Source organism: Corvus moneduloides, chromosome 7 (assembly GCF_009650955.1).
Source record: "Corvus moneduloides isolate bCorMon1 chromosome 7, bCorMon1.pri, whole genome shotgun sequence".
In the NCBI taxonomy this organism is placed as follows: domain Eukaryota; kingdom Metazoa; phylum Chordata; class Aves; order Passeriformes; family Corvidae; genus Corvus; species Corvus moneduloides.
The window spans coordinates 20,141,950-20,163,298 of NC_045482.1; the positions used below are offsets into that span (position 1 = coordinate 20,141,950).

Genomic DNA, 21,349 nt, shown 5'->3' on the forward strand with positions numbered 1-21,349 from the left:
CCTGGCACTTAGTGCCATGTTCTAGTTGACAAGGTGATGCCTGGTCCAAGGTTGGACTCAATAGTCTTGGAGGTCTTTTCCAACCTAAATTATTCTGCGCCCAGTCCAAACTCTTGCTTTCTTGGCCATACATCTCTTGTGGCTCTTTTGAAAAACCACAGCTCTGTCTCCATATTCCTTCCCTTTCAAGACATTTGTCTCCAGTGTTTGTCAACCTCATTTAAAGCTGAGGCTGACTGAAGGCGGCAGCTCGTCTCTTCCACAATCAAGAACTAGACAATTTAAGGTGCATGGAACACAAGAATGAAGCTACTGCAGCCTTTGCGTTTTTCCTTTAGTTGTCTTAAATTGTTATATTGTGACTGTAATTTTGGATTTACGTTCACATTAGGGAGGAATTACTTAATTTCCATAATATAACATAATGGTGAGCACATACAACCCACAAGAGAATGGAAAATTAGTTAATTATAACCTTGCTTAATGTACAGTGATAATGTTAAGTGATGGTGTCTTTGCAGGATGAGCACATGAGTTAATTTAAATTTATTAATTGTGTTAAAAACTGTGTCACAGAAGGCAGTAAGGGCAGGGAATTCAGAGCTTTAAGCAATCCATTTTGAGGGAAGAGGGAATTTCCTAAGATGCAAAATAGTAAGTGCTTAAAGCACTAAAGTCTAAAAATATGATGAGCATATTATGAGGACATGGCATGGACAGCTTTGCCTGTCTGCTCCTGCAGAACAGCATGGAAAGAGGGCTGGCAACTCCTGACACTTAACTAAAGTTGCAATTTCCCCTTAATACCATGTTTGGGCAGTGAGAAGTCCTGAGGCCCAACTCAAAAAGACAAAGCAGTGATCACAGATTCATACATGGGTACGGCAGATATGGTAGGAAAGGGATCACGAGGGAAACTGCCAACCTTGCCCAATGCTGGGGTCTGTTTGCTACCAGTCCTGAGCTAGCTGGAGCCTCTTGAGCAGCATACTACGGAGCTGCAAGAAGGCTACCACCATCTTCGCCTTCTCCAGATGATTCAGCTTTCTAATGCAGCATGATAGCAGGGCAATGATAGCAGGGCAACAAGAGCAGGCCCAGACCCAGTGTTTTATTATTCAACATTAAAAAAACAATGACAGGAAGAATGAGATAAAGGGTATAAACAGAGCCACAGGTGTAGCTGGCTCGGTAGAAAAGTATTCATTCACTCAGCCTGTGTTAATCTAAGCCCTTGTATTAGAGCTGGCAGAAGGAAGAGGTGCACTCAGAGGACCCATGGCACACCACACCCTGCTCCACCACATATTGTCCTCCCACCCTGTCACATCAGGAGGGGCAAGATGGCTGTAGCTACTTCCCCTGCTTCTCTCCTCCACCACATCAACATCTAAGCTTTCACCATGGATACAAGTACTGCCCATGCTTCCCTGGTTTCCCTTCTGTTACTTGACTGCATACACACTCTCCACAACCACAAGAAACAGAACTCCAGCAAGCTTATGACCCACAACAAGAAAATCTGACTGATGAGCACCCTATGTTTGCAAGCACAGTAACCTTTAACCCCAGAGAGTATAGTGGGTTGCCCTACAAAACAGCTGTACAGCCAGCTGTCTGGCAGGGCAAATCAGAGAGCAAGGATGCAGAGCTCAGGGAAGTGGCCTTTACTGCTTATTAGCTCTGCAATGGTAGCCTGTGCTGCTGAACTACAGCTTGAGCCAGCCTGTGCAAGTATGCCTAATATAGATGTTCCAAGAGGCAAAGCTGAAGGCATAAACCCACAGCAAACCACACTGCAGCAGCTAGGCTTGATTGCTGAGAGTCTGCCTTTGGAAGTGTGAGTGCTGGGCAAGCTGTGTGTTGGAGAGGAGGTACATGGAAGATGTTTACTCTTGATTTAGCAGAGAACAAGTGTTACAGAAGAATTAAAATTGCTGTAAGTGGCTGTACTGTGTTCTCACAACTTTAAAATTAGGACAACTTGCCAGCCATTGACTTATTTGTGTGTCCACGGACTCAAGCCACAAATTACAATGTATTATGTAACTCAAGGCAACCAGTACTACCCTCTTCCTCTTGGAGCAGGGAAGCCATCAGTGAACCAGCGCTGAATGACATCATACAAAACCATGTATTTACACAAAATAAAAAGCTTCAACTGTACGTTTCTGCAATGACTTCATATATGGATTAGAGAGTAGCAGACAAAAGAATTAGTAAAATACAGAGAGCTATTGAGTGCTACCTTTGTGGAGTAACATTTCACCCTGATGTAAAACAGATCACGATTTCTGTCTTGGTTTCTACATACTCAAATATGACTCCAGGCCTTTTTGCATAGCTGTAGTTTCCCTGACATGAGTCTCAGTACAAATGCCTCATTCATTTTTACCTTCTAGAGAGACCTTGCATTCAAGCACATCTCCCTTTCTTTCAGTGATGTTACTAGACATAATACTCTCAAGAGAGTAACAGGTCCTTGAATGTATTAACTCTAGAGTGTAGATGGAACTCTTACAGTACTATGGTAAAACTGCAGTATTTTACATGCTTAGTATAATAATATCTGCCAGATCATCTTTGTTACTCTGCACTTCAGTTACCGCTTGCGAGCAATTAGAGTCTGCTTTCTCAACCTCCCTACCACCTGACGCTATAATAAACACTTCTTGCACTCAGCAAAGTCACATCTTCCCTGCTCTGGAACAATTTCACAGACTCCTAACGCCCTTCACACTTCATTGAACATCTATGTCCTCCCTCTATAAGCTGCCTCACAAATCTGACTCTACCAACACCTGAGCCCCTATTCCCTACTTGCCCTTCATGTCACAAAATACCATTTGTTTGCAAGGCTCTTGTCTTCCTTACCTCTGTGCTCCAGTTTCAGCACGTGATATGTCAAAGGCTTTACATTAGTCCTCACAACAGTCTTCTAAGCAAACTATGGACACAATTCACTTATCAACACAATATCAGATACCTGATTGCCCAAGTAACTGAAACAATCTCTTTAATTACAAATTACTGCTGACATACTGCCTCAGGAAAGGAATGAATTCCATGAAACAAACATGAAATCCTGTTTAATTACTCTGAGTGTGAAAACCTGCTTTCACTACTCAATTTTGAATGTGCTCCTTTTTTCTTTTTAATTAAAACTCCCGGTTCTTGCACAACAAAACAGGCATTGCTGTTCTCCATCTTTCTTTATCCATTCCATCATTTCCATATGCTTGTACTAAGGTGACCCTCTCTCCTCTTCCATTGTCTTTCTAATTTCCTGCACAACCCTTGTAGTATCTACAGTCACCAGTTTTGCATCTGCAAAGTACCAAAGCTTCAATTAAATTGAATAATTATTTTAATTAAAAATGGCAATGGGACAGTTTGTCCTGCTCACACCAGCCTAGCAGCAAAATGGGAAATAGTGTCAAGACAACCCAGCTTTATAGGATTGACCAAGGAAGAGCCCTTCTCCCTCCAAAGACAGCATTCCCTGAGTAGCATAAGAGCCAGCCTATTTTGTTCCCCTTGTCTTACACTAACATTATCATTAAATCTGTATCACCTGATAGATGAATCCTTACCCAGACATTCATAGAGTCAAGGTTGCAAGAACCCAACTAGTTTGGGTAGAGTTGTATCCACATTGTTCAGGGCTGGAATACTGGATAGCATACGCCCAGGGTCTACTCTGCATTCGTACAAAATACAGCTCTGAAACATCACAAGAATTTGTGGGTTTGTAGTTTTTTGGTTTCATTGCAGACACAGAGAGGTGTACACAAATATCCACTTCCTAGTCCTCAATTATATCACAAAATACCATGTCCTTCAGAAACCAACACCAGAAATAAAAATTAACTGTTGCAGTATTGTAAAAGTTTCTCTGAAGCACCAATGAGTTATTTCATTCGAGGTCACAGAAAGTTAACTGAAATACTGAAAGTAGTAAAGAAGTTAAGTATCAGCAAGAAAAAAATGCAAATTACTCCGTTTTTTCATCTGTACAGAAGTGTTTCAGTCCTATTAACTGTTTCAGTACAAAGTGTGTCAGAAGAAAGAAACCAGTAATTACATAGAGGTTTTCAATACTATGCCACATTTTCAAGTTTGCAGCTATTTCACAGTCACTTCCAGAAATTTTTGGTTTTCCTTGATACTATCTCTTTCAGGTGAGACTGCTGTCCTATGATCATTTGTCAACAGAAGCACCTGCCCCAGGAACTCCTGGGCATAGCACGCAGCCCACAGGAGGACACAGCCCACTGCAGCAGGTTACAATGAGAAGGAGCAACAGAACTAAGTATCCGCCCATTTAAAAAAAAAAAAGGAAAAAAGGGAAGGGAAGGGAAGGGATTCAGAATTACAATAGCAAGGAGAACCACTAGCTGTTTATCAGCACATTAGTCGGGTGTGCAGTTTCTCTTTCACCTAGCATCTGATTGAGTTATCAGTGCTTTAGATCTGAACAGACCAGATAACCAAGGAACAGAATATGCCTCATAACTGGTTAGAGGGTGAGGAGGAGCAGCCATTCCTGTTCCATGGAAAACAGCAAAGGAAAACAAGGGAGATAGTGTAATTCTGTGGCCATTGAAGAGTAACTACCACACTTGCTGCAGAGCATGTAGCATGACTTCACAGACCCATCCCCCTGTTCGCTTTTCTGGTCATGAAACACTGGTTAGTCCTTCATTCTATGTAGCACTGGAGCAGTTGACAAATCATAAATAAATGGACCCAAAATACCATCTACCACATATTTTTGCTCAGATCAGAAGTGTGTTAGAAGCTGATTTAGGAGAGCCTGATGCTATTAGAAATTTAGAGCTAAAAGCCTATTTATTTTCTAGTGCTTTACTGCTCAACACAAAGCACAGACTAATGAATTCTTTCATGCATTTTGTTAAGATTTGTATCAGCACAGTTCAGAATTTCAACAACCAAACAGCTGTCTTCATCTCTTTCTCTTGCATAGTTATTTTTGCAGTAAAATTTTGTAGGAGAGAATTACTCTGCTAGTTGAGGAAAGCAGTATGCCCAAGAAGTTGCAAACAGCCCACAAAATTTTCACACAAATGTGCATAACAAGCAAAAGACCCCCAATCTGTATTTCCCTGTATCTATACATGTACATGTGCACACACACACATATACAGTCATAGATGGATAAAATCTTCCTCCAAAGCAACATGCACAAACAAAATTTCAATTCCTTAGGAAAAAGAATGTCTAGCTAGGATATGAGACAGAGGCTCTTCTCTCCCCTACATCAAAACTAAAAGACACCCTTCTTTCAGACACTTTAGTATCCAAGCTTCTTCTAGAGAATAAAGAGGGGGGAAAAAATAGATCTTTGGCTCTTAAGTCTGCACATTTCCATGTTTTCGCATTCAGAATGTTGTATAAACTCAAAACATCTCTCTTGGCCATATGTCTCTTCCAGCCACTCCTTAGAAACCATGTTAAGTGTCTCTAATAAACAGCTTGCTTAAATGTACATAGCTGTAGGAGAGACAAGTCATCAGCCTGGATGACATTCCAAAATCTCAGGCTAGCAACTTATGGCATCACATTCTTTCCCTTTGCTCCAGACAACAAGGGGGGAGTACAGAATGCTGTCTCTTTCTATACTACTAAGTCTTTGAGAAAACCAGACATGCCTACACACTGAGCAGAAACACAATGCATGGAAACTGGAAAGAAACTGGAAGTGGTTTGGGAATTACTACTGCATTGGCTTTCTGATACATCAAAACAAACATGTCAACAAAGACATTCTTGACTCCTGTATTCTGTCTGGCAATAAGCGAAGTAATTTTCTTGATGTTAGGCTGCGCCATAGGGACAGAGAGAAAAGAATAATAAAAACCCAACAGAAATACATCGAAGTAGAAAAGTCCACTTTGCACACTCAGTTGACCACTTTGTTTCCTCCTTTACGCATCTTGGGTCTGTCAAGTTGAGGAAAGGAGCGAAAATTGTCTAAATTCACACAATAGAAAAGAAAGCTATGGACAGACTATCCCCCACAGCTAATATAGTAGGCTAAGTGGCTGAGGTTTGAAGTCTGAGGTTATACTAGGTGTATACCTTTCCTAGTGACTACAAGCTGTGACTAACTCCAGGTTTCACGCCAGAATCACCAAATCCTTGGGATACAAGGATTGACTTGCTAGTAAAATAATACTCAGTGCTGCATTTATCACTGTCCTTCTGACTGGATCATTAATCACCACCTGGTGATTATATACATCAATCACCACTGAGTGAAATTATCTATTTCATATTTCATATACATACTTATCACCATAACATCTGAAAGCTTAAGCAGGTATGTAATACCACTGAAGTCTCACCACTAGGGTCTCTATGGTTCCAAGAATCAAATTATACCTTCTCTTTCCAACTGATACACTCTATGGCAAGAATACTGGTTAGGGTTCCTGAAAAAGTAATTTATTTTCACTATAATGCTGTGACACAAACAATATCTATAGACAAAAGATTTTATTACTGCTTTTTCTTCATATAACCATCTTCCCATGGCCAGACTATCTGACAAAGACTGGTAGCAAAGGAATTATTTCATCTGGAAACAAACCAAACCAAACCAAACCAAAAACCCCCCACAAACTAAAAAAAAAAACCCAAACAAAAAAAAACCCCACAAAAAAACCCAAAAACAAGCAAACAAAACCACAAAAAAACCAACAAAAAACCCCCCACAAAAACCAAACCAAACAAACCCAAACACCTACTCCCTCCACAAGAAACAGTGTAGGTTTTGGAGTTTCTCTGCACTCTGTTTATGGCTAGAATTGTAATTGCTTGAAAAGAAAAAGAAGGGAAGGGGTAGAGAAAGTGAGAAATCTGGGACAGTAAGAATCTAGTAATGAAGTTACTGGCATGGTGTGTTTGGGGCTGGATCTTGGGTGTCACTCATCTCAGGCAAGTGTGTTTATTGCTAAACTTCACTCATTTCACTCTCAGCCTTTGTCATATTAAAGCTACTCTACCTTAGATAGTGCCTACGCTATTCATTTGCAAGAAAGATAAGGCAGTCAAAAATGGCCTGCAGCCCTTCTGGCACAGCTCCTTTTCCCTTCCATCATGGAAAAGCCACTCTGGGCCCAAAGAACACTTTGTCTAGCAGTAAATTGAATCGTCTCCATGTAAAAAGTGTTGGAGCTCTTTTTAAGCAGATCCACATTTGGTGTGGGTTCTGTCACTTTTATTCCCAAGCACAGTCAATCAGTGCTGTTGCCAGCAAAACTGAAGCCTTCTCTGGAGGGACAACAGCAGCTCAGCAGTAGGTGTAGGCAGAGATCACTGTCATTTTGCTTGCTCTGTTCTTGCTTATTACATAAGGGCACATTTTGTTCTGTCGAAATTCTCCACTGGCACCCGAGTTACTGCAGACTTGAGTGGTCCCCTTCCCATGACTGTTGTGGGAACACATACTTTAGGCGGCTCAGAGCTTCAAAGCACCTGCCACACACAGTCACTACATCTGAAAAGCCACCCTATTAACTCAATAGCTATGAAAAGGCTATGGACCTCATACCAAGGGATTTTTTCAGTTCAAAATAAACTGAAGTACCTTGCTTAGTGCCCTGACGGACAGGTTTAACTAAACAACACGTTAACATCCATACTGAAGTGATAAAAGGGTAACCCTGGGTTCCCAGTGGTAGGCTAACTACATACCAGCCACTTTGTCCAAGATGCGTCAGGACAGCTGGTGGCACACACTCCATCACTGGAAATGCTCCCAGGGCAAGGCACACACAATTGGTTGGAAAACACCACATTCCCACAGCGCTACATACATGTAGAAATGGAGAGGCAACTCCCATTGCACCTCCTGCAAACCATGAGCAAATAGAACCTGATGTATCCACCTATTATTTGTGCCATCTTGCCTCTTTTTGGTCTGTCAGCACTTCACTACAGCTTGACTTTACCTTCCAGTCTGCATTCATAGCATCCTATTTTAATAATGTACACCACAAAAGAGCAAATTCAGTACCTATTATGAGCCTATCCATGCCAGTATTTCATGGTATGCTTAAATTTTTCTACCTCTTGGTATGCCCAAATGTGCTGGCACCAGTGCAAGGGAGCGAGGTCTTTGAGCTGAGTTACAGAGGCAGCAAAATATACCACCCAAATACGCTAGCTCTAAGGCTAATACAGCTGTAACTCTTCCCAAGATTCCATAGCCTTTCTTACAAGTTAAGAAGACAAGTTAACAGCAACAACCCTTGCAGAAACAAAGGTTGTTCTTCACTGATCTCAAAAAATGAGTAACTCTAAGGCCACTGGCTGCTGGCAACAGGATGACTAGGTCTATCCATAATCTCACCATGCCTTGATTTATTAAATATTCAGTAAGGAGGATTTTAGCTGTAAATACCACAGAAAGGACTTAAGCATTCTGACACTTAAGTTCTTCTGATTAAAGGGCAATCATCTTTAGACAATTTATCTTTTGTCTTCTTTTTATTTAACAACCCAACTGCCTTTCATCTTTACTCCTCCATCTCAGATCTCCATCAGGGTGTATTGGCAAAAGGCAGTGCTGTAAGGACAGCACACTAACACCAGGTGACTTGTCCTAAAGGATCAGGCTGGTGCCCTCATAGTATAGAATCACAACTACATGATTTCTACTGAAAATACACAAAAAGTACTATCTGACTCCTTCAAGAGAATGAAGATTGTTTTTTAAGGAAGTTATATTCTACCAATTTGTATAATATTCTACCTGCCTACAAAAATACCTGTGAAAAACAAAGAGGAAAACCAATGAGAACACAGGCTCAACAAGACTCAAGAAGAGAACATGCATCCTTACATGCTCTCACAGAACTTCCTAAGGGTGCTGGGTTTTTCCTGGTTGCGTCTTTGTCGAAACCAACGTTGAATGCTGCGTACATCCCAGTCCAGTTGCTTGGAGAGGCCTTCCAGCCTCTTCTCATCTGGATGCTACAAAACAGAGAAGCACAATAATTATTTTCTTGCCCAACTGCATTAACACTTTAAATTCAGAACCACTGTAATGGACTCTTGCCTTCTCATCAAGCCTGCCTGTCAGACACTTGGATACACAGAAATATATTCACAGAAATCTCAACTGGCACATTCCTGTCTGAATACATTTACAATGACAATTAGTAATCTAGGACAGATGCTGTAATATGACATGCAGGTTCATTACTAATAAGAAACTTTAAAGGGACAATGGGATTGAAACTTCCTTGAAATTTGGAAGTGAAGTTTAGTAGGCATCAAATGCCATGCATTTCTGGAGCAGTGGTGCTTACAAACACTTCACTGCCTGCCACACACTTTACCTGTTCCATCCTCCTAAATCAGGATCTTTGTCCTATCCACTGTTGCACTAGGGAAGATGGTTTGACTGACACAGAAAGATGATACATCCCATGTTTGTGCATGATAATGTTAAAAAATAAGGTCAATAAACAAAGTGACAACTTCAAAAGGAAAATAACCTTGACAACAGGGAGAGAGAACTGTTTTCTGTAAAACTAAGTACACACAAATATTCTCCACAGCGGAAAATGTGGAAGTCCCATACCATTAATGTGGCTGCAATCCAGAGCAGAGGTAAGGCAAAAGAAACTGAGTTTGTCCTTAATCTGAAGAGCAGTATAGGATGAATCTCCAATCATACAGCAATTCTACATGTACAGTAAAGCAGGTGTACTACTTATATATTCCTCCTGATCACATAGTTTTTTTAAGAAACAGAAAAAGTTTTTGGACAATCTGTTTTCTGGAACTTTAGCTTTATTTCTGCAAGCCAGTTACATACATTGAATGAGATACAAGAGCTCTTACAACAAAGAGTTTTAAATTTTTAAATGTTGCAAGACATAGACCAGGAAAACTTTTGTTAGGCTGAAGTTTTGTCTATCAGCCTCCACGAAAACATAGGAAAGAGAGGGAAATGAAAGGATAAGACGAGAAGGGTGAAGCATTTGCCATTCATTTCAATGAAGGTTTTTAGTTAACCAAGTTATCTACTAGTTTTTCAATGGAAGGTTAAGAAAAGCAATTTCTGTCACCTTAGAAAAATGAACTGTTTGATGCAGTTCTTGGGAGTTTTGACTAGAGAGAACTGCTGTACAGGATTCAAAAAAGGCAGTTAGCTAAATTGGACAGTTTCTCTGAGAGCAGCTACCAGATTCTTGCAGGAAAGCAGATGCTTTCCTTTGGAGCTCTTCACACACAGCTATTTCAGGCCCTGTGTCAGACTACCAGATTCTACAAGGAAATATTAAAAACAAACAAACAACCCCACAACAAACAAAACCTAACCATTCTTCCTTCAGCTGAGTCTGTGCAAGAGCATATCCTGCAGCTTTCAGGAACAAGGCATATGCAATTCCCTCCCTGAAAACAGGACAAAAGTCACACCAAGTGCCATGGTGATCTCTGGGTAGTGTAGGACACACAACCAAGACAGATCCAGAGCATATTTCACTCTCTGTGACACTGAACCCAATTTTGCCCTTTATGACTTTAATACTCTGAAGTTTACACTGGTGCCCAGCTGCAGCCTGGAGCTAAGGTGGGATTGGAAAGCTCCTGCAGGAAAATTTGGCATGCTTGAAAAGCATGGACAGAACAACATACAGGTTTAGTTGAGATGTCATATGGTGAGAGATGTAGAGACAGATAGGTAAGTTGTGGGGGAAAAACTTGTACAAAAAGATATGCAAACTCTAAATAAAACATTATTCAATCAGTTTCTTCCACCTTTCTATCTCGTTCTCCTGTAGCTGGGACACCAGCAAGACAGGCAGTTCCCCTAGAAGGAGTAGATTTGAAGTTTGATGGAAAACTCAGTATCAATATTACTGGCTAACAATGAGCTCTTTCTTTTTTTCAAAAAGCCCCGACAATTTTGCAAGAACTTCTAACAGATAAGAAGCAAAAAAAAGTTGGTGGCCATATGGCATCTACAAAGTGTTTCTGTGACAATTTTTTTGATTGAAAGCTTACAGGAGACGTTACAAAGGGATACACAACTGGTCAAGTTGGCATACTAATGACATCCCCAATATTTGCATTTCTGATTTTAGGTGTAAAAATGCAGCACTGCATTTATCTGTTAGCTTTGCTTTGTTCAGACATAGTTTACAGTGCCACATCCCACTTCATAAGGTAAATATTTTAGTTAGACACTCTACCTTTGTAATAGCTGTGAAAACCTTTTCCAGGATAGCATTAGGTTGAGCTTTCTGTGGTCCATTGGCTTGGACTTTAAGGCCTAAGGCACATGGTTTAGCAATGAACCTGTGAGAAACAGAAAAATGAAAGAAGAAAACAGGTGAAATCCTTCAGTTATTTACTTCATTACTGTTATCAATCAGTGACATGTGGGAAATGAGCAAACACTATAACCTGCCAACAAAAACAATACTTAGTTTAAAAGCTCAAAAGCAAGCTCATGTAGGCAATTACATCGCGAAGTAAGTAACATCATTTTGAAGGATGAAAGGAACTCTGCAGAACACATGAAACAGCGGATTTCCTTTCATATTGTGAAGAAAGAGATTAGAACAAAAGCATGAGAGGAATGCCTCCTAGAGAAGCACCAACTAATGAAAAGAGCAGGGCAGCTTGTAGAGATGAGAAGCATCTAATATTATCCTCCAAACACAGCTGTTTTTGTAAATCAGTTTCCAAAGTAGCTACTGCCTCAGGACTCCTTTGGCACAATGGAATTTCAGAATCCTGAAAGGCAGCAAGCACTTAAGCTGCCCAGTCAATACAATTTTCTAAAAGCATAAAATTTACATGGTACAGAGACACAAGCAATGCTCTGCTCTCCAAACTCTTCTGCGAAAATAGGAGGCCATCCCAAATCCTAACACTAACCCATAAATTCTCTGATACATTTTAGGGTTGTATTGCATAGTTTACATTACGTTACTCGAAGACCACTACTCTACTCATGAAAAATTAAATTATTTGTAACTATGAGCCCAAATCTGGAATTCCCATGAAAGCTACAAACTATGTATAGGTATCACATTCATATATGAACACTATGAACTTCTGCCATCTTTGAACTATAAAACTTGATTTGACTTAAAAGGCTTCTGTTTCCTAAAACTTCATTTGTCAACAAGGACCAAAACAACACTTGGTACTTAAGTAGTTCCACATTTATCCAGCTGAATGACCACAAGTTATTAAAAATCACTGAATTCCAACCTGCACACGAGCCCCATTATAAGCACTGTTATGAGCTACAACTGCTGTTTCTGCCATTTTTAAGACAGCACAGCTAATTAAAGGGAATTAATTCCTAGGCAACGTTACAGTGGTTACAGCAATAGCATTTGGTAAAGAAAGATGGGTGATGCCAGACCACCTTGTTGTCCTAGAGAAAACTTCTTGATACACTGACACTATTCCCTTATGAAAGGCAATTCTACAGCCCGAAATAATGTTGATGACAGTTTGAGAGTGAGAAGACAAATATCCAAAAAGACATGCAATGTATCAATGATCTTACTATTTGTTCCTAGCGTGTTACAGAAGAAAAACCCCCTTACATTCTGCAAAAGTTTGGTGGCAATCTAAATTGATTGCAGATTGCAACCATCACACTATCTCTATAGCATCACCTCAATTAAAGGCACTGCATCAGGTGTAAATCCCCTGGTTTAGAGTTAAGACATTTGACGAAATCAATTTCACTGCTAAGCTCAAGAAGGCAGTCCAGTCTTCTGCTCATGAAAGAGAAGCATGTAAGCTTTGTGCATGTTAGATTTAAATACAGTATAATTGAGCCACACTGGAAAGTTGTACATTAGTTAAAGTATAAGCTGACAGAGGAAGTGAGAATTGTATTCTTTAGTTCAACACAGACATAACCAAACCAGTCCGGGCCATTGCTATTAGCTGATAACCAAAAATATAGATGAAGAAGCCAACAGAGTTTGATTTCAGAAGTTTAGTTTACAACTCCAAGGAGTTCTAAAACACTTCATCATGTAACAGCGGGGCTCAGAATATTAGCATCTATGTCCTTCTTTTGTATCAAAGAGCTGAAAAACACCCAGAAGTTCAAGTCTTCATTATTAAAGACAATTTAAAGACAATAAAAACAATTTCCTGAAGAGCAAGCAATAAAGCCAGACAAGAGTCAATCCTTAAGGAGACAATAAAGGCGATGTCAATCAGTGTAAAAGCTAATTTTACAAAGCAATAAAAGGAACATTTAAAAGTAGAGGAGCCGAGGAATGCTGTAGGCAGAGTGAAAACAAAAGAAAGAGAAGACAACTGCAGCAGCAGCAGTTTCATGCATTCACAGAGGAACCCAGGCTCAGCCTCCACCATCAACAGCAAGATCAAGAAACAGTCATAAAATAAACACAAAAATCAAAATAAAAATTGTTTCAGATGGATTTTCTGTGCACTTGTTAAGTCAGTCTCCTCTGAAGTAACACATGATTCGGGAGTTTTGTGTTTATTTGGAGGGTATGGGGTTTTTTTGTTTAGTTGTGGGGGGAGGGGGGGGGTGTTTGTATTGGTGGGGGGTTTGTTTGTTTGCTTGGGGTTTTTGCTGTTGTTTTGTTTGCTTATTATTTTAATAAAATACATCTTTCAACTTCTGTTTTGCTTTTCTCCTTCTCCTTCTCCTGCGTGAAGGATTGTGATAGCCATAATATAACTCCAATAGAAAGGCAGTTCCCTAAACATGCTAATTTAAAAGAAAAAAAAACAGATAAAAAGTCCCAGTTAGAAAAAAAAAATCAACAAGAAGCAATTCCAACAAGTTTCATGCTGAGCCGATCCTCATTTAAATCTAAGCAAACCATCTGGGTTTGCTTAAATTACATTCTTAAAATTACGTGCCATGTTAATGAACAGCCTAGATAAATCCAGAACAAAGCACAGCCCCAGTGTTCCTTTTTTAAAAAAATTGTAATATTGATGTTATAGTCATTACCTAAAACAAAACACATTTTCTAAACACAAACCTGAGCTTTTCTGCCTTTGCTGCTTATGTTTTTCACATGCATGGGAGGAATGGGCATGTGACTTAAAGCAGAGCTGGTCCACAAGGACAGCAAAGAACAGCCAGGACATGTACAGGGTACACAGCTGCAAGACACAGGATTATCTTGGCCAGCTATGTCTGCGATGAAGGGACAGGGAAAGCTAAAAAAAACCCACAAAGGTCCTACTAGGATACTCAAGAGAAACAAAGTAGTTTTAAGCGAAACATTTTATATACCTGCAATACTGAGCAGGTTTGACCACTGATTCAAGTATGTATGAGCCAAGCCTCGTCCACATGATTACTTCTGATGAAACTTGTAAAATACGAGGTGTTTTTTATTTTTCATTTAAAAACGTAATCAATTCAAGCTATACTTTACAGTATAAGAATTATTTTTCAAGGCTACAATAAAATTTTAAAGTAGAATTCATTTAGTAGGATCACAAATGTCACACTAGGTGTCATAAAAAACATCATTAACATGCTATTTTTCTGTAATAATTTAAATTGATTCATAAGTAAAAAACCAGAATTAATGTCTGATACATGTACAAACTATGAGTGTTTTGCCAAATGCTGCATTTCTTGAAAGCACTACTCATTTTTTCCATTTCTGCTAACACTGTGGTATTCAATTCCCTAAACAGTCTTAGTGAAACCCATGGGACTCTTTATTGCATAAGGTACTGCAATTAAGAGGGAGTAACTATTGTGAAAGAGTAAGGACAGCAGAATTGAGTATATTGCCAGCTTTTCTCGTTAAAACATGGAAATCTGAACAAACACCACACTAAAATCTCTTTTTCAACGGATTTCAGTACTGCTGAATTGAAAGCTGCTATTTGATTACACAGAAATTAAAGGACAAACACATTTTTGCTGAATGCAGTCCCATCTATTCTGGATCTGGAAATGAAAGACTAACACAAACAAGGGAATTAAAATCAGAATTCAAGAACCTTTTAAAAGGCAGGTTCCTCATTCACAGCTGAAAGCCACATTTAAAAACCAAACCAAACCAAAAAGCCCACAGTCAGGCGGTTCAGATAAGGTGGGTTACTGCAGAGCACTGGTGTGGAAAGCACTGAGCCTTTGCAGGCCCACACAGCCCAGCGTGTGCCCGAAGGCCATATCTGAGTGCCCCGTACCCCCTCAAAGCAGGCACTGCTTGGCATTTTCAATCCTGTCCTTCTCAATTCACTTATTTACAACAGTGAGGCCTCCTACTCCAGCCCAAACTCAGAGATCAGTTTGTCTCTAGAAGGGGGTCAGAAAACCCTTTGCAAAATGATCCCCCACCTCTTCCAGGGTATAAAAAGAAACATCATTTTCACCACAAGTATATCAATTTAATCAAGTACCATTTTGGGTTTCCCCAGGCAGGTGCAGTACTTCGTGAGGGAAACAATCCCACCTGACCACCAACACTGGGGAAAACAAACCCCCATCCTTTCAGAATTAATTTGAAATGTTACCCCTCACAATCCCTGGAGGATGATGTTCATTTGCACTTGCAAAGTCTGCGTCAAATAAGTAGGATTTTTTAAGTATCACATGAAGGATGAGAAGAAAAGTAAAATCATCTTTTTTTTTCTTACTACAGATCAAACAGCCCTACTTGTAACATGTAATCTTTGCCCTGCATCTGGCCAGACACAGATAGTAAGTCTTAGTCATCTGGGGCGCTGGGAATGTGCCTGTAGGGCCCTCTGATAGCATGAGAATGTAGTGTTTTCACACCAGCAGGACATCTGCCATTTTTGCCCTTTAGCAAATTCATGTCTGACAGTTTCTCAGCAGCTCTGAAGATATTTATACCACCACAGAGCCCACAGCAGGTAATTAGGGATTACGGGCTTGGGATTTTTTAAACAGCCTCCTAAAAAGTCTGCAAGAATTAACAAGGCTTTCCAAAGAGGGCCAAAAAAACCCAACCAAACAAACAAAAATTAAGCTAACAGGGCTAATCTTAATAGTCCTAGAACAAATAGTAGATAATCGGGGCTGTCACTTCAGTATACCTATCCCAGCACTGGTTTTGGCTTTATGTTTCCCAACAACTTATGCTACAGAAGACCCAATGGGATATAATGTCTGTAGCACAAGCAGGGGTCTTAATGCATGTAATCTCATCCAAAACATATGTACACAGGAAAGTTAACTTCACTGAATATGAATTATTCATGTAATTCACGCTCTTTATAACATATGGGGAGACACAACGAAAATAATAGCTTCTTCTAAACCATCAATTTAAGAAACACCAGTCTTCAAATAATTGACAGTCTTAGCTAAGTGATATATGTTAATCAATTATTTTTGCAAAAGGATAAGATTATCCATTCAAGAGAACCTAAATCAAAACACGGGTGATTGATACAAAGGAAAAAGGGTGTTTTACACTTCTGCACTTAAAATGGGCATATCTAAAATAAGTTACCATCAGAGGGAAGGATCTGCAAGAGTCTTACCAGGTCTCAAACTCAGCAATAACTGGCAAATGTACCATTTAGGTACATTATATCACACAACTTAGTAAACCCTTTTTTTTATCCTTGCAGTATTTTAAGCACAGAAAGTTTCTTCCCTCACTTAAGCAACTTTATTTTGTGACTGACTTTAATACAGAAGCCCACTCAGAAATTTTCATTAGTGCAAGTAAGAAAAGCTAAGCCAGTACATATTTCACACTTTCCTAAAAAATCTTGGTTAATCACAGCTTAAATCAGTCCCTTTTGTCACTCATTTTTATCAAAAGTAGGTCACATTATGGACCAACAGACATGACTAATGGCCGTTATTACATACCAGCCATCCCCTAACTAACAATCCATTTTCTGAGAAGATAACTCAGCATGGCACAAAGGATTTGCACAAAATCTCCCTGGAGACCGCTCCTACATGACTTCTGCTAACAAATAAAAAATACCATGAAGCAAACAGGCAGGACCTTGGCTATGAAGTCCTCATGTACCCCAAGAATATGCAGTTCTGTTTTAGCCCTTCATGTCCACAAAAAAATTTGAGTTAATTGCTTGTCAATGCACGATGAGAGTTGAGTCTCCTTTTCGTGTGCTGAGTACGTGTGGAGTAATTTGAGAAAACTGTGGTGAATGTTAAAATGTGCAGCGCATCTCTGAGTCATCCCAAGTATAACTAGGTGATCTCTAGAGGTCCCATCCAACATCAACCATTCTGTGATAACAAACTCTAGTTAAATGGTAGGCTCTGATTGCATACATACAGTATCTCTGTGAAACTGCTAAAAACTCTCGCTCAGACACTGGCATAGTTCAAGTGGTGCTTGCATAAAAGGCTGCTCATGTTGCTAACACCAGACAGCTGTGAGCTCAAAAAAAAAAAAACCTAACAAGCAAACTATTCCTTGCCAATCAAGGATGTTCATAAAACCTCATAGTTTCCTATCAGTATATCTGTACAAATATCAGGGAAGGCAGTTAAACCAGCAAAAATTTGTCTCTGTGCTGACAATGTACACAAATCTGTTTTGAAGAGTCTGGCTCCTTTTTTTGAAAGAGTGATGCAGAGCAAATTTTCCCCGCTCATCTACTTTATGCTCACTAAACACAGATTTTTGCAGGGATTTATGATTACAATTGTCTAACTTGTTGGACATTGCTTGCTGGTTTTAAACAGAAACAGTCTAAATTTGCTCTAAGGATGAGTAAAAGCAGAAGAGGCTTGTTTCTGAGCAGATGCTCAACCAATTTACTGCCACAAAACTCAAAAACAATTACTGAATTTGTTTTGTTATTTTGGTATAGCTGACCTACTTAACTCAGAAGTTACTCGTATTAGCAATAATTAAAATAAAACAAACAAAACCCCCCACAAACCCCAGAAAAATCTTAATAGTCCTAGGACAAATAGTAGATAATCAGGGCTGTCAATTCAGTATACCTATCCCAGCACTGGTTTTGGCTTTATGTTTCCCAACAACTTACGCTACAGAAGACCCAATGGGATACAATGTCTGAAGCACAAGCAGGGGTCTTAATGCACGTAATCTCATCCAAAACATATGTACACAGGAAAGTTAGCTTCACTAAAATTTTTTGGATGTCCTGAGAAATGGGTCAAAACTCCCACAGTTAAACCTTTTCAAAGGAAAGAACCTGTCTGTCCAAGCAAAAAGCCAAGCACACAACTCCGTATGTCAGCAAGAGCCTTCTCCTGCCAAGCATCCCAAGCAGCGCCTCAGAGGGCAGTGGCAAGGACAGCACGGAGCCAACCCTTGCAGGGGGACCTATTCCCAACCCTCCTGAAATGACTTCAGAAAAGCACGCGTACACATCTGCCTTCCATCTGAGACGTTCAGTGCTTTTCCTTCTCTTCCCATAGAGATGCATTAGCTGTTATTCCCACTCCAGCATCATCATCCCATACCTCACATTAAATTATACAAACTAAACACTATATGGTACAATCCACACGTGTTTCCAAAAAACGACAGCTAAGCAGCTTGCAAGAGAATTCAGCTTATAAAATTAGTGAGGTTTTGTCTTTCTTTGTCTCAAATTATTAGACAGCAGTCATGCTCACTGGACAGGAAAAAAAAAAAAAGCAGAAAAATCACTGCTTTGGAGTTTGGTTTTTTTTTCCTGAGATTTTAAAAGCTTTTTGTTAGTTTTGACCCAACAGACCCTTCTAACAAGCAGACATGTCTTTGACCTCAGCATTTCTACAAAGTATTCTAAGTTTCATTAGAAGGCTTAAAAAAACCAACCACAAAAGCAACCAACCAATAAAAAACTCAAAAAAACCCCAAACAAACAAACAACCCTCCAAAACCAACCAAACAAAAAAAACCCCACCAAAACCAACAACAATCACCCATATCCTGCTACTTCTTAAACACAGAGCTGGGAACTTCTTTGAAGAAGAGGTTGACTTGAAAAAGAAGATTTGAAATCTTTCTTAACAAAGGGTATTGCTCATCTTTCCTAACAAAATTCAAATTACATGTCAGGCTGGCAGTAGAAAATTCATCTATTCCAATACTTGGAACTCGCAGAGCAGACAGGGCTGGCAGAAGCCTGCAGTGCCACTGAAGGCCAGTGGAACTGATGGTCTGGAATGAGAAACTGCTCATCTATAAAAAGAAGTGCAATGCAATACTTCACTGAGTGCAGGTGTGTGCTAGGATCTAGCATGGGCAGGGTCCTAGAAGGCAGAGGAGGCAGAGGTGGCAGAAGCCAACTCACTGCTGCACATGGGCTCTGTCAGGTTTGCTCCATGGGCCAGATGGACCTGCCAGCTGCACTCAAGTACTGCCACAGCCCCTGAAATGCTACAGCACCACTCCCACGCATTTTTCAGCCTTTTAACAGAAATTATTCTTTCCTGTAATATATCGAAGATGGATATAGAAGGCAGGCTAAAGAAAAGCCCTACACCTGTAACACTTGATTCAATAGGAATTCTGACATTTACACATATTAGCTGTATAAAACCACTCCATTGCTGCTTCCAAGAGCAATGCTTTATCTTTGAAAAGGTTTACGTAATTTTACATCTGGAAAACAGAGTGCCCTATAAATTCACATATTGTCTTAGCAAAACAGCATTCAGCATCAAGTGTTTTCTTGCCATGCAAGTGAGATTTGGTTTTACACAGATCAACTTCAGGGAAGAAAATCTGGTCACAGTAATCTGCATCAGGGCAATAAGACTCAAGAACTTCCTCCCAGAAGTATTTTCACATAATAGCAAGTTCTACTTTATCCAACAGTCTGTGAAAGGTAGCTGTATAAAAAACCAGATTTGGTATCTGTATTTCAGCTTTCAGACTTACTGATTAGTACAGCGTAAACAGACATAATTTTAAGTAAATAAAACAAATTATCCTTATCATTCAACAGCAGTGTTAGGAAATGCTTTGTCCTAACAGAGTTATTCTTAAGAAACACAACCGATATGACTGACCCATACCTTTCTTTCTACCACCGTAAAACTGTTTAATCTTCGCAGTGGATTTCTCACATTTATATTATCCTGCCTTTTTGACTGAACATACACATCTCCTCATGGTGCAAAGTTAAAAATACTCCCATTTTCCTGAGATTTTGATCAATAACAAAAACCATGACCAGTAGCGTGTTTGGCTTGAGCTACCTTTGCATACTTGCTAGCTCCCATCACAAGCTGCAAGCCAGACCCCACTGATCACAGACTCAGTACCAGACCCTGTTCACACACCCTGCTAAACCTTTTTGCCCCACTGAGTTGGAAAATCTATTTAACCCTTTCTCCAGGTTAGTTCATAACAGGACTAACTCACTGCAGAGGGTGTTCAGCCACCAATATGGGACCACCCCAGCCCAGACTCTACCAGTTGCTTTTCCAGTCAACATGTTAGTACAAAAATGGGGCACAAATAAGGCCAGCATTTGACAAACAGAAGTAGTCTTGTTTTCCAAATATGGAAGCAATTTTTTTAAAAAGTATATATGCATAAAGTTATAAGCATTTCAGTTTCTCCTTAAACTCTTAAGACTGAAGTCAGGAGGAACTACATGCTCCAGAATAGCAACAAGCACTACACAAATGTAGACGAAGGTCACAAATAAATATTTTTGCAGCCAGCTGTCTAATGCTTTCTTTCTCTGTAATCCCTAAAAATAAAGTTTAGTCACTCTGTAACTTTCCAAGCACAGTCAGGCAGAGGGAGAAGGAACGGAAGGGGAGATACACTCCAGTCCCCCCACCTCTCACACATTATGCCTTCTCTCAGCTGCCCTCCTCCAGAATCACCAAGGCTGTAGAATGTCTGGACAATACAATTCTGAAGGTATCACTGTCACCCTTTTTGCACTAAAATCAGGACACACAAGTCAAGGTCAATGGTAAAATTCAGTCTCCAAAATTGTAGCCCACTGCTAAAGGTCAGTGAAGACAAAAATATTCTCCCAACTTCTAGAAAGTTGTGGCTTAGGGACTTTCTAGACCAAAAAAGGCATCTTTGCACATAGCAGTCCCCAAAGAGTTGACAGTCCCTCCCCAAGCTGCACTAGTAGCTCACTGAGCCTGTGAAAATTTTCCAGTCTGTGGCAGAGCTCCCTGGTGTAAATTCAGACTCTGTAAGGATAGAACCATCCCACTTCATTTTGAACTCATTACTGGCCAGTTTCATTTTTGCTTCTTTATTTCTTCCACTGGGTAAAAATGAACAGTCAATCCCAAAGCATCCTTTGTCACTCCTGACACTATAGATTTCCTACCCGTCTCTGCCACCTTCTAGAATACAGAGCTGACATGTCCCTTCATTTC

General features: G+C 39.9%; 1 protein-coding gene across 2 annotated transcripts in view; it reads right to left on the reverse strand.

Annotated features, from left to right (window-relative positions):
• CERS6 (ceramide synthase 6) overlaps positions 1–21,349 on the reverse strand; it is a 112,924-nt gene that overhangs the window by 65,280 nt on the left and 26,295 nt on the right. For both annotated transcript variants that reach the window (XM_032113750.1, XM_032113751.1), the window contains exons 2-3: positions 11,232–11,337; positions 8,870–9,000 (exon numbers count right to left, since the gene is read on the reverse strand). In XM_032113750.1, the coding sequence (XP_031969641.1) occupies positions 8,870–9,000; positions 11,232–11,337 (237 nt within the window). The remainder of the gene's footprint in view (positions 1–8,869; positions 9,001–11,231; positions 11,338–21,349) is intronic.